Source organism: Astatotilapia calliptera, chromosome 7, assembly GCF_900246225.1.
Source record: "Astatotilapia calliptera chromosome 7, fAstCal1.2, whole genome shotgun sequence".
Taxonomy (NCBI): domain Eukaryota; kingdom Metazoa; phylum Chordata; class Actinopteri; order Cichliformes; family Cichlidae; genus Astatotilapia; species Astatotilapia calliptera.
This window is the reverse complement of record NC_039308.1, coordinates 8786160-8800318: the sequence shown is the minus strand read 5'-3', so window position 1 is coordinate 8800318 and position 14159 is coordinate 8786160. Positions and strand designations below refer to the sequence as shown.

Below are 14159 nucleotides of genomic sequence, written 5' to 3'. Positions count from 1 at the left end.
GAGGTCTGATGTGTTTTCAGAAGGTTCATTTAAATATTTTTGAACAGTTTAGAGAATAGTAGAACAAAGATGTAAACTTTGTGGGAATTTTTGTTTTATCATTTTTCTATTTTGCTCTAGTGTTTTGGAAAAAACAGCTTCACTGTAGGAAAAAACACAGGACACACAAATCTGCTGTTTTTTGGAGCATCCGCCCCAATTTTTCCTCTTGTTAATCCACGTAGCTGTCATTTTCATTTATTTTCCTTTTACATTACATTACATTTAAAAACAAAATGTTTGTGACATAAATAATATAATTTATATTTTAGATTATTTCAAAATTAATATTGGTAGAAAATATTACTACTTTATAATAAACTATAAATTATCTCCAAAACTGTTTTTAATTATTAGCTATAAAACCTCAAAATGATGTAATAAACTGCACTGGAGCTACCGTTACAGTAAATGCTGAGTAACAGAAACTTTATCGGCTACAGCACCACGCGACCCAATCGTCTTGTACGTATTGTGGAAGCTGTAGTTTCTAATACTAGGTAGCTGTATGTTATTGACATTCACGTCTTCTATTTAGAAGACTACAAATCCCAGGAGCGGCACAAAGTGGAGCGTGACTTACGCATGGCGATTCACCATGGCGGTGTACTGTTGTGTGTGACGGGCAGGTTAGCTTGAGAAAAATACGGAGTGACGCGTCTGCTGCCAGCCACGGCGGGGAGACCAAATAGAGGATGGGGTCTCGAATCAAGTAAGTATATTTCTCGGTGCGTTAGTTAAAACTGTTGTGTTAGCAGTGTTCCACAGAGTCATGGAGAAGATATCGTAGAGTATGAGGCCCTGGCTAAAAACACTGAAGGGACCTGGAAAACAAAACAAAAAAATAAGAACCTTTTATTTATATATTTTTAATGACACTGAGGTGTACTAGTAACTCAAAGCTTTCCGCGCGGTTAGCGGTGACTGACAGTGAGTGGATATGTAGCCACTTTAAGCATGGTAACTGCATTAGATGTTTTTTTCCCCCAAAACCGGATGCTACTTTTCAGGACTGAGAAGTGCAGCAGAGACGATGACTGCAGGCTACTCTCGTGGCATGATAGAAAAGGACAACTGATCTATAGATTGGCTTTGGTATACAGATATGGTGTATTTATGAGATTTATATCACTATAAGGACAGATTTAGTAAGAAAAGTCCCGCACTGTGTTGAGACACCATGTTAGTAGGGTTATGTGGAGGCCCTACTTTGCCTGCTTTTTAAGAACAATCCTTACAGTTTGGGCTGGATATCATCACTCATTACTATAACTAATTCAATTTCAAGATTTCAATTCGATTCAATTTAACTCAGACAGTCAGACATATTATAATTATGATAATTTATCAGTATATATCCATATACTTAAAATTTTTTATGTCTATGTATAAAACCAAAGCTGACAGTTGTGAGACTGTATCAGAGGTGTAAGCATCATAACAGATGCCTTTGTGTCAAAGTAGCTGAGGATAAAACACAGAAAAACATAAAGGAGATTTTCCTGGCCTGGCTTTTTATAGCAGATAACCAGCTTAAAAATATTCTGCAGAATGTCAAAAACAGAAGAAACCCATGAATCAACAGATAAACATTACCTGATGCTGCTGAAGTGAAGCAGAGCTAAGTTACAGAGGTTTTATTAAAGACATAGCTCAGCGTTTTGCAATTTGGCATATTTTGTAAAAGTTTACACTTATTTGGTATTGAACAGCAGAAATTAGGCTTTCTGGTCGGAGTTCATTTAAAAAAAAAAAAAAAAAAAGTCGACAGCACCACACACAACGGTAGACTGGTGCCTAGTAAGCAAGTGAATAATGCAGAAACACAAATTTTTGGTGGTAAACTGGAAGTACCCTGTGGGAATTTATGACAAATATTTTTCAAATGCGAAGCGTAGTTTGATCTTCATTTGCTGCTTTTTCAGTGAATTTTGGTCGGAGGGTGACAAACCTGCAGCTTCAGAATCTGTGAGATGTCGACTTTTAGCACCCGATGAGTTGTCTGTGTTCGTGCCGCCGGGTTGTGCTTTGCATTTACATCTTTCTGTGGAATGTGTTTACCTGCTCTTTAATCATTTGGTGTTATAACTCTTTGGTGGTTTTTTGAAATAGTTTTGTGAGCTTTAAGCTGAGATTCTGGTGTTTCTGGCTAAATAAATATATTTAAAAATCAATTCAGGATTTAATGAATCGATATTGCATTATTCAAACTAAAACTGATTTGAATAGGAAAATCAATTTTTTAAACCCACCCCTTGCAATCCCTGAACTTTGGGGGGATGTGTAAAATAAAAAGACAAAAAAACCCCCAAGACATAGTGCATGGTCTACAACTAATTTCAACTCTTTCATTGGATAAATGATGTCATCTGACAGAAAGATTTCCACTGCTTTGCCTTGTTGTCTGGCGATATGGATGATGAGGAACTGTAGATCTTAGACATAATTCTCAAATGCGCCAAACCCCTGTGCCTGCCCACAGTCTGTTTCACAGCGGATGTTTGTCGACTAAAGGATTAAATAAACGATTGAAATCTCTTCCTATCAAGACCTTTGTTGAGGATAGTTCTACAAATTTTGGAAATGTTTTGAGTATGAACTCTGAAGAATAATTTAGTGAACAGTAAATGTTCATAATGGTAATTTCCTCACCATGTAAGACTCCCTGAAAAATCAAAACCTGTCACATATTTATCTCTAGCTCACTTTACCAACCTTTACCATTTATGTATTAATACAGCTACACCTATGCTACTACTTGCTGTGAAAGAAGAAAAACATACTTGACCCACCCAACTAGGTTTTTAGCCTAAGATATTCACTGTCTTCTAGGTGAGTTTCTTGTAAAAAGGTATATACAGGGAGTGCAGAATTATTAGGCAAATGAGTATTTTGTCCACATCATCCTCTTCATGCATGTTGTCTTACTCCAAGCTGTATAGGCTCGAAAGCCTACTACCAATTAAGCATATTAGGTGATGTGCATCTCTGTAATGAGAAGGGGTGTGGTCTAATGACATCAACACCCTATATCAGGTGTGCATAATTATTAAGCAACTTCCTTTCCTTTGGCAAAATGAGTCAAAAGAAGGACTTGACAGGCTCAGAAAAGTCAAAAATAGTGAGATATCTTGCAGAGGGATGCAGCAGTCTCAAAATTGCAAAAACCAAGGCGCCAAATAACTGCCCATGAACTGAGAAAAGTCAAGCGTGCAGCTGCCAAGATGCCACTTGCCACCAGTTTGGCCATATTTCAAAGCTGCAACATCACTGGAATGCCCAAAAGCACAAGGTGTGCAATACTCAGAGACATGGCCAAGGTAAGAAAGGCTGAAAGACGACCACCACTGAACAAGACACACAAGCTGAAACGTCAAGACTGGGCCAAGAAATATCTCAAGACTGGTGTTTCTAAGGTTTTATGGACTGATGAAATGAGAGTGAGTCTTGATGGGCCAGATGGATGGGCCCGTGGCTGGATTGGTAAAGGGCAGAGAGCTCCAGTCCGACTCAGACGCCAGCAAGGTGGAGGTGGAGTACTGGTTTGGGCTGGTATCATCAAAGATGAGCTTGTGGGGCCTTTTCGGGTTGAGGATGGAGTCAAGCTCAACTCCCAGTCCTACTGCCAGTTTCTGGAAGACACCTTCTTCAAGCAATGGTACAGGAAGAAGTCTGCATCCTTCAAGAAAAACATGATTTTCATGCAGGACAATGCTCCATCACACGCGTCCAAGTACTCCACAGCGTGGCTGGCAAGAAAGGGTATAAAAGAAGAAAAACTAATGACATGGCCTCCTTGTTCACCTGATCTGATCCCCATTGAGAACCTGTGGTCCATCATCCAATGTGAGATTTACAAGGAGGGAAAACAGTACACCTCTCTGAACAGTGTCTGGGAGGCTGTGGTTGCTGCTGCACGCAATGTTGATGGTGAACAGATCAAAACACTGACAGAATCCATGGATGGCAGGCTTTTGAGTGTCCTTGCAAAGAAAGGTGGCTATATTGGTCGCCGATTTGTTTTTGTTTTGTTTTTGAATGTCAGAAATGTATATTTGTGAATGTGCAGATGTTATATTGGTTTCACTGGTAAAAATAAATAATTGAAATGGGTATATATTTGTTTTTTGTTAAGTTGCCTAATAATTATGCACAGTAATAGTCACCTGCACACACAGATATCCCCCTAAAATAGCTAAAACTAAAAACAAACTAAAAACTACTTCCAAAAACATTCAGCTTTGATATTAATGAGTTTTTTGGGTTCATTGAGAACATGGTTGTTGTTCAATAATAAAATTATTCCTCAAAAATACAACTTGCCTAATAATTCTGCACTCCCTATATGCTGCGAGACCTGCTCTACCTCCTGGCTGTAGCTCAGCAGTCACTTAACCAAAGCAATCATTAGGCTGTCTTTGGTGGAGCACCTTCTTTGCAACCATTTTCTCCCAAAGCCAGTAACCTCCAGGAACCACTGCCAGTCAGTCTGGGAATATTTCTCCCTGTGGTATCACACCCAATATGGTGGACAGATCTCGACATATGTGCACAGACACCATGAGAAACATTAATACTACAGTACTTACCAGAAATTCCTGCTGCTCTTTCAATTTTCGTGTAGGCCACTTTGCAGTGTCCTTTACCAGTTTTCTTCCTTCATCTTTTTGATGGATGTCTAATTCTTGGTTATATGTTTCTTGTGTTATATTTTCTTTCATTTTTGTATGCAACATAAGTAAACAAAGCTTTTTTACAAATATATTTTTTGGCCTTTGTTTTTGGGTTTATTAGATGGATGCAGTGAGAACTGACGGGAAAGAGAGAGGGGAGACATGTGGCAAAGGGCCGTGGGTCAGACTCAAACCTGGGGCCAGCCGCTCTCAGCCATGCTGCATATGGTCGCCTGCTCATCTAACTGAACTAAACTGGCGCCCATAAAGCTATTTTTTTTAATTATTTGTTGCAGGGAGAACCCTGGGTCTACCTTTGAGGTGTATATGGAGGTGGCCAACCCAGGCATCCACAGTTCTGGTAAGTCCTTAAAAATTACATTTTCTTTTACATATTGATCATGGAACTAGGTGTACATAAACAAGTAATAATGAATGTAAAATCCAATATGTTTCAATACATAGAACCCCTTCAAGGTTAGAATTACCAGAATTTTTCAAGGCATTAATCACAAAATGTTCTCTGGTCATAGTTATAAAAATACCCTGACCAAACCAGACGTACTTAATTAACGTGGAAAATAAATCGATTTATCATCTTTATCATATCTTTATAGTTCTTGTCATCATAGTATCCACTAGAAATGTTCTAACCAACTAATTTCTTAGCTGACTTAGCAAGGAAATAAAGTTTGACTAGATGACTAGTCTAAGACTAAGAAACACTCAGATATCTTGTTACATTTGAGAACCATTTAGTGGACAATTCCAAAAGTTGTCCAAATAAAGGCATTTGAAACCAGTAATCACATTCTTCTTGAGTCGTCCTGGTGGATGATATTGTTTGTATTGATATTGTTTTGTTGTTTGTTTTATTCACTGAATTATGGTATATCTGGTGGAAGACAGCTGTATAACACTTAGAACATAACAGTTTGCCGAGTTTGGGCGTCAATTAAAATGTGAACAATTAGATTAAATGAGTATTACATCTGGTACTGCCTAGTCACATTATTAACAGTTAGTAGTCTAGTTGACTCTTTGCACACATCCTTAGTATCCACATCTGCTCATAATACAATTTTCACTGCTGGTTATCTACCTTCCATTCTCTAACACTAGAAAAAAAAACTCAGTTGGAATCGAATATTTTTCTTGGGACTTTTTTTTTTTTTTACCCAACCTAATGCACTTTCCCCTCCAATGTTTTATGCAGTCTGATCCCCTGGGGAACCAAAGACCTCCTCAGTTTCTCTGTACACAACTGACTTTAAACTACACAGCATTCTCTGTTCTAACACTGCCACCACAGGGTCGAACAAACAAGCCTGCCTTCTTGATTATTTTATTCAGCCAGTGATTGTTCTTCTTCTTGGTAGAGCTCTCCCAGCAGACCACAGCATAGGGAATTGCATTAGCAACCACCGACTGATACAACATCTGTAGCAGCTTTTTCAGAGGATGTTCAGCCTCCGCAGGAAAAATAAAGTCGAGCCTACCCTTTCCCAAAAGAGAAGGTGGAATAAAGCTAGCTATTTAGGCCTCCTGTCTCTTTGTGCAATCTCATACTTATTCCAAAACGTTGAGAGAAGGGCCACACCATTTGTTGCATATTACTGTGGATAGTTCTCTGGTACACTTTTTACACGTTTTGCAGCAGACAACAAACTACACTGCTTTATCATGTCAATATCTCTGTCACTACCACTTCCCTTGCACTACTTTTAATAGATTTCTGGTAATGTGGAAATGTGAAATTGCTCTTTTTTTCTTCTGTCCTATCTGTTGATGAAGTGTGCCCACACATAGAGTGGAATGGCCCAAACCTTGGGGTGTTGGTTATAGTAATTATGAAATCTTGACAACAAGTCACGGATTAGTACATAAAGGGTCCTGTGCCAGTGTACTGTTTTGTAAACTAGAGCAGGGTGATATGACCAAAAATATTTATAGCGATATACATTTGAAAATTTGCGATAACAATATAACTGACAATATAATTGACACTAGACAAAATACTTTACAACTCCACAACTTTATAGTGCAAAGAAAACCCCAGCAATGTATTTTCACTTAAACAAGCAGCTGTTTTTTATGTGCATTAAAGTAATATAAAAATTTAACAGTGCAAATGCAAATTCCTTGCTGACAGTTTAACCAAAAGGCATTTCCAGTGGAAATTGGCCGACATATCCTCAGCATAACCATGTATAATATCCACAAAACTTAAAAAGAGGTTATACACACAATACGATAATATTATGTTGAAGCACAGTACGTATCACTCCGCGAGGCTCCTGCCTACGATAGCCGTAATGCTCCGACAATTCATCAAGCGGTGCGGGTTCGTAGCTTAGCAAAGTCGTACTGAAACATTTGACAGATTTTGACAGATGTGTACCACATAAAATAATTTAGAGGTCAGTAAACACAACCAGAATTCATACATAAGGCGCACAGGATTATAAGGGGCACTGTCGATTTTCAGAAAAATCAAAGGATTAATTTTAAGTGTGCCGTATTTTCCAAAAAACACGGTAATAAAGACGGCCTGCTAGCATGCTCTACCAAAAATAGTACTTTGTTGTGTATCTGACGGACGAAAGCTAAACCAGTTCCACACTGAAGTTGCAGCATTTTTACAAACCAATTCTGGTTCATCTGTTTCATTCAACGATCCGCTTTCGCCCTTCTCATTCTCCGTCGCTGCCATGCTTTTTCCGCCATGTGTGTATGAAAACAAAGACACTGTGCATGCACGTTTTACCCATATTCTATCACGATATTTCATTTTCTTATCGTTGCCCAACATTATACCAGTATTACTGTGAACGGTATGATATGGCTCAGCCCTATTGTAAACTTTAATTTTATTTTGTGATTATTTCATAATTTTTGGCTAGCAAGAAAAAAGTTATGTCAGTAGGAACATTTCAAGAGGTTAAGATGATGGCACCAGCTGAGTTATGGTGATATATCTCAACTCTGTCTCTAAAGTTTTTTTTATCTGCAGCAAGTGACTAATTTCCTGGATACCGAGGAGAGGTTGTTGGCTGTATTTCTAAGAATTTTATCCTGTTTGCAGAGGAAATGATGAAACTGCAGTCTTCAAGATGCAATATCCATTTGTTTTTTATTTACTGTTTTAAGCAGAATGCTTATATTAGAAGTGTCATTTGTAAGGGGGATTTATACCCTTGCTTACATTGTTTCTCCCTTGTCATATGAGGGAACAGTGCAGCACTCAACATGTTGCAGTAAAGCTCAAGCTCACCTCCTGGGCAGAACATACAGTGATGATCAAATCTGCTGATGAGTGCAGACATGATTTTGGTGTAGCAACAAAATAAAAAATTCCTTTTCCAACATGACTGTGCACCAATGCACAAAGCAAGGTCCGTAAGACATGGATGGGGGGAATTTGGTATGGAACACCTTGACTGGTCTTCACAGAGTCCTGACCTCAACTCGACAGAACACCTTTGGGATGAATTAGAGGGCAGACTGTGAGCCAGGCCTTCTTGTCCAACATCAGTGTTTGACCTCACAAATGCCCTTCTGGAAGATTGGTCAAAAATTCCTATAAACACCTAACCTAAAAATCGTGTAAAGCTTTGCCAAAAGAGCTGAAGCTGTTATCATAGTAAACCCATTAAGAATGGGATGTCACTCAAGTTCATGCATGTGAACTGCAAATTTTTGGGTCACTTGGATTTGTTCAATTTTTTATTTGTACTTTTTCTGCTTTTTTTTTCTTTTCTTATGAGAATAACTTTAAATTCAAAGTCAGTCAGGTTTCTCTTTTACAAAAGGGGTGAGTGATAACTCTCAGATAATTAATTTGCATATTTTGTCTAAACATAAAAAAAGATGATGAAAGAAGATTTTTCATAGTTTTTTTTTTCCTCTTAAGGTTTAATGTCACAGCACTGTGAGTTAAGGGTGCAGAAATTAACTAAGAGATCATGTGCGTACAAGACTGAATGTGTCTGCCAGCGACTCCTCATACATATACTGAAAGTGGGGAAACCCCTAAGCCTCATGGATTGGGTCATAGTCTTTAGGGTTGTCTTGTTGAAAGGAAGCTGGTGATTTCAGTGAAGTCATTTTCTGTCTGTATGCTTCTAACAGGGCCAGAGGTTCGTCGGCAGTTTCCCGACGACTACAGAGATCAGGTCTTACATTTTCTTTTTTTTATGTATTGTACTTTTCTACAGTTGTACATACCATGCTTTCACTTTTTCTCTTTGACAAGCATTATTTTTATGTAATTTTTAATTATTATGTAGTGTCAATAATGTAAATGCCTCTATGCACACTGTTCTCTATGGATAGCTTCACATTACATGTTCCATTTGAGCCCCTCTAAATTTGTTCATGGATTAATGTACTTTATAATCCCTTTCTTTGTACCACAGGAAACTCTTAAAACTGTGTCCAAGTTCTGCTTCCCTTTCAGCATGGACAGGTATACACACATACACATCTGCACCTACATAGGGTTGATTAAATCTAAGAGAATTGAATTAAAATCATTGCTGTGGGTATTCAATGAAGTTTTTGGTGCTGGTACACTATTATTTATGTTAATGACACTATTAAATGCTATAGTATTTTGGCTCGTTTGGGCTATTAGCAAAATTATATACAGTATTTAGCCACACTAAGAACCAAGAGGGGAAAAAAAGTAATGTTAGATGTTGTTGTTATAAGCTAAAGATGGGTCATTTTGAGATGTTGGTTTGGGGAAATTAAAATAATACAATGCTTTTGTTAGGTGCTGTAGTATAAATGCTAAAACAGTCCATTTTTGCCTGTTTGATTTAAATAGGTGACAATGCTTGATTGCCTTTTTCAGTAAAACATGGATGTCATATCTTGACTTGGACATAAAAGTCTCAAAATGTCTCACTCGAAACATCAAGATGAAAGTCACCTAGGATTTTGAAATTGATACCATATGTTCATCTACTAAGAATCTTAGATGCGTTTCTCAGTGACCTTGATGTCAACCTTAGTGGTCAAGGTTTCTGAAAATCTTGTGAATGCGATAACTTGAGAACAAGGCGAAGTAGGATTTCGAAATTTTATTCCATAGGTGTATCTCTAGGAGGCTGAGGAATACCACCAGTTGCCGCCAATATCTTTTTAAAACTATTCAGACCTGATGGGAGTTCAGGAGCTGGCCTAAAGACTGTCCACTAAACTAAGCTCAAATAAAACAGCATTCATTCATTGATTGTTCTGCTTTTATTAAGTTTTATTTGGCACCATTAACAGATGTCCGTTTTATTCTATATGAAGTCTGTTTGTCTATATATTCTGTTTATTTGTGTATCTGTATCTTATGGAAAGGACTTAGTCTTGTCTTCTCCTCCTCTCTCAACCAACAGTCTTTCTGTCAACCAAGTTGGCCAGAACTTTACGTTTGTGTTGACTGACATTGAGAGCAAACAGAGGTTTGGCTTTTGCCGCCTCTCGTCAGGTGCACACACTTGCTACTGTATTCTTAGGTAAGTATGTGTATAGGTGAGTGTGGGGTGTGCGTTCATTGTATTGTGGATTTTTTGTGAAAAGCTGATATAAAACTGTTTTATTGCCAAATAAAAGAAGGTCTAGAAAAACAAATAAGCCTGACTTTTGATGAGATGTTAAATTTGGCAGTAAGATACTGTACATATTTTGTTATCTCCACTAGTGATAACAAATTGACATCAGACTGAGAATCTCGCCCGTGCATCTTCTTTAGCTTTTGAATTTTCTGTGATTATACTTTATTTGCAGTCTTTAAAAATTAGTCATCCTAGTAAGTTCAATTAAATTCAAATCAGTTTAATTTATATAGTGAAAAACCAACAGCCGTCACATCAGGGACCTTTATATTCTAAGGTAAAGACCCTATAATCATAATGAAAAAAATCAGATGACACCTCATGAGCAAGCACTTGGTGACAGTAAGAAGGAAGAATCCCTTTTAACAGGAAGAAATCCCTGACAGAAACGGAGAGGGCCATTTAGGGCAACCAGTTGGGATTGTCTGTTAAATCTAAAAAAAATATTGTTTAGATTTAACAGCGAGCCAAGGAAGAGCAGCCAGTACAGGAGTGAAACGTCAAGTCAAATGGACCTCAGACTTGACTAAAAGCAGCTGAAAATGGGTACGTCTATAGCTGATTTAAAAGTGTTCGTTTTTTCCAGTATGGGGTGTCCGACTATTCCAGAGTCTAGCAGCTGTAACTGCAAAGCCCTAGTTGCCTTTAGTTTTTGGGTGAGGCACTGACAGAAAACTAACAGGATGTTGATCTCAGTGACCTGGAGGCAAAAGACAGAATTAAAAGTTCTGTAATATATTGTGGCACTAATCTATGAAGACGTTAAAAAACAAGTACTAAACTTTTTTCATGTATTTAAACCTTCATAGGTAGCCAGTGCAGCTGAGCTAAAACAGGAGTAATATACTGTCTTTCCTTTGAATCAGTTAAATTAAAGCAGCTGTATTTTGAACCATTTGCAAATTAAAGGGTGTGGAAGTGCCTAAACCTGTGTACAGGGAATTGCAGTAGTTTTTTATATTGCCATTAACCTTGTTTTCAGCTTCTTCTTTTTTTTCCAGCTGTATAATGAGCCAGAGGTATGTAGGTTCAAAACTAATTCAGATTATCCTATCCTTCAGATCCTTCAGTTTCAGATATCAAATCCTGCAGTGATTGCTATAAATGTGTGTTGTTGTTGTTGTTGGTGGGTTTTTTTTTGTTTTGTTTTTAGCTAATGCTTTAGCTACCTAATTTCTGCAACTTGATCAAAGACTTTGCTATGTCTATGATAAGCTAGGCAATCACAGCTGTTGCCAGTTACAGATAACACTTTACTCAAATACTAGCTAGTTATAACAATCACTGAAAAGAAACATAAGCATGTACTTACAGTAAGTACATGCTAAATCCGTTGTGATATGTCCATCTGAGCCTACCTAGCATGGGCCCAATCGCCACTACCAGGCAATTAATGTCACATTAGTTGGCTGGGAGTAGTGGTTGAGCTCTGTCTCCTGAACAAGAGCTTTTTTTGAGTGTGAGAGAAAGCTTGAACTGCTGAGCCTGAGTACGAGGTTAATGAACCCCTGATCTACAGAGAACTGTCCATTTGACCATTTTACTGGAACTAATATTCAAATGTATGATGATGAAACTGTAATAATGAAATTGAAGCTGATGCCAAAGATACAAATGTTCTCTTGAATGTTACCACATGGTTGAATCCGTGTTGTCTTCACGTGTATCCATCCATCCATCCATCCATCCATCTTCATCCGCTTTGTCCGGGGCCGGGTCACGGGGGCAGCAGCCTAAGCAAAGAGGCCCAGACCTCCCTCTCCCCAGCCACCTCCTCCAGCTTATCCGGGGGAATACCAAGGCGTTCCCAGGCCAGCCGAGAGATATAATCTCTCCAGCGTGTCCTGGGTCTGCCCCGGGGCCTCCTCCCGGTGGGACATGCCTGGAACACCTCACCCAGGAGGCGCCCAGGGGGCATCCTTGTCAGATGCCCGAACCACCTCAGCTGGCTCCTTTCGATGTGGAGCAGCAGCTGCTCTACTCTGAGCCCCTCCCGGATGGCCGAACTTCCACCCTATCTCTAAGGGAGAGGCCAGCCACCCTTCGGAGGAAGCTCATTTCTGCCGCTTGTATCCGCGATCTCGTTCTTTCAGTCACTACCCACAGCTCGTGGCCATAGATGAGGGTAGGGACGTAGATCGACCGGTAGATTGAGAGCTTCGCTTTTACACTCAGCTCCCTCTTCACCACGACGGACCGGTGCAGCGTCCGCATTACTGCAGCTGCAGCCCCAATCCGTCTGTCGATCTCCGGCTCCCTTCTCCCATCACTCGCGAACAAGACCCCGAGATACTTGAACTCCTCCACTTGGGGCAGGAACTCATCCCCGACCTGGAGTGGGCACTCCACCCTTTTCCGGCTGAGAACCATGGCCTCAGATTTGGAGGTGCTGATCCTCATTCCCGCTGCTTCACACTCGGCTGCGAACCGTTCCAGTGCGAGCTGGAGGCCCTCACCCGATGAAGCCAACAGAACCACATCATCTGCAAAAATCAGAGATGAGATTCTGAGGCCACCAAAGCGAAAGCCCTCCGCCACTTGGCTGCGCCTAGAAATCCTGTCCATAAAAATTATGAACAGAACCGGAGACAAAGGGCAGCCCTGGCGGAGCCCATCACCCACCGGGAACGAGTCCGACTTATTGCCGGCGATGCGAACCAAGCTCTTGCAACGGTTGTATAGGGATCGAATGGCCCGTAGCAATGTGCCAGACACCCCATATTCCCGCAACACCTCCCACAGGACACCCCGAGGGACACGGTCGAATGCCTTCTCCAAGTCCACAAAACACATGTAGACTGGTTGGGCAAACTCCCATGCACCCTCAAGTATCCTGGAGAGGATAAAGAGCTGGTCCAGTGTTCCGCGACCACGACGAAAACCGCATTGTTCCTCCTGTATCCGAGGTTCGACTAACGGACGAACTCTCCTTTCCAGCACCCTGGCATAGACTTTCCCAGGGAGGCTGAGGAGTGTGATCCCCCTGTAGTTGGAACACACCCTCCGGTCCCCTTTCTTAAAGATGGGGACCACCACCCCGGTCTGCCAGTCCACAGGTACTGCCCCTGATCTCCACGCAACATTGCAGAGGCGTGTCAACCAGGACAGCCCTACAACGTCCAGAGCCTTCAGGAACTCGGGGCGGACCTCATCAACACCAGGGGTTCTGCCACCAAGGAGTTGTTTAACTGCCTCAGTGACCTCGCCCCCGGAAATTGGCGGGTCATTCCCCTCATCCCCAGACTCTGCTTCCTCCTCGGAAGACGTGTCAGTGGGATTAAGGAGGTCCTCGAAGTATTCCTTCCACCGCCTGACAATTTTCTCAGTCGACGTCAGCAGCGCTCCGCCAGCACTATACACAGTGCAGGTAGAGCACCGCTTTCCCCTCCTGAGACGTCTGACGGTTTGCCAGAATCTCTTCGAGGCAGTCCGAAAGTCTTTTTCCATGGCCTCTCCGAACTCCTCCCACACCCGAGTTTTTGCTTCAGCCACTGCCCGAGCCGCATTCCGCTTGGCCTGTCGATACCTGTCGGCTGCCTCCGGAGTCCCACAGGCTAACCAAGCCCGATAGGACTCCTTCTTCAGCCTGGTGGCTCCCTTCACCTCTGGTGTCCACCATTTGGTTCGGGGATTACCACCACGGCAGGCACCAACCACCTTGCGGCCGCAGCTCAATGCAGCAGCTTCGGCAATGGAGACGCTGAACATGGTCCATTCGGACTCAATGTCCCCAGTCTCCCTCGGAATGCTGTTGAAGCTCTGCCGGAGGTGTGCGTTGAAGATCTCGCGGACTGGGGCCTCTGCTAGACGTTCCCAGCACACCCTCACTACGCGT

At 41.0% G+C, this 14159-nt stretch overlaps 1 protein-coding gene across 2 annotated transcripts in view; it reads left to right on the top strand.

The window, feature by feature from the left end:
- Positions 1-579: 579 nt before the first annotated feature.
- The window catches only part of dennd1a (DENN/MADD domain containing 1A), a 37723-nt gene continuing 24143 nt past the window's right edge, over positions 580-14159 (top strand). Inside the window, exons 1-5 of one of the 2 annotated variants that reach the window (XM_026172884.1) lie at positions 580-751; positions 5009-5073; positions 8844-8887; positions 9131-9180; positions 10106-10225. In XM_026172884.1, coding sequence (XP_026028669.1) covers positions 735-751; positions 5009-5073; positions 8844-8887; positions 9131-9180; positions 10106-10225 — 296 coding nt within the window. In that variant the 5' untranslated portion in view covers positions 580-734. The remainder of the gene's footprint in view (positions 752-5008; positions 5074-8843; positions 8888-9130; positions 9181-10105; positions 10226-14159) is intronic. The other variant, XM_026172885.1, reaches the window with a different exon arrangement.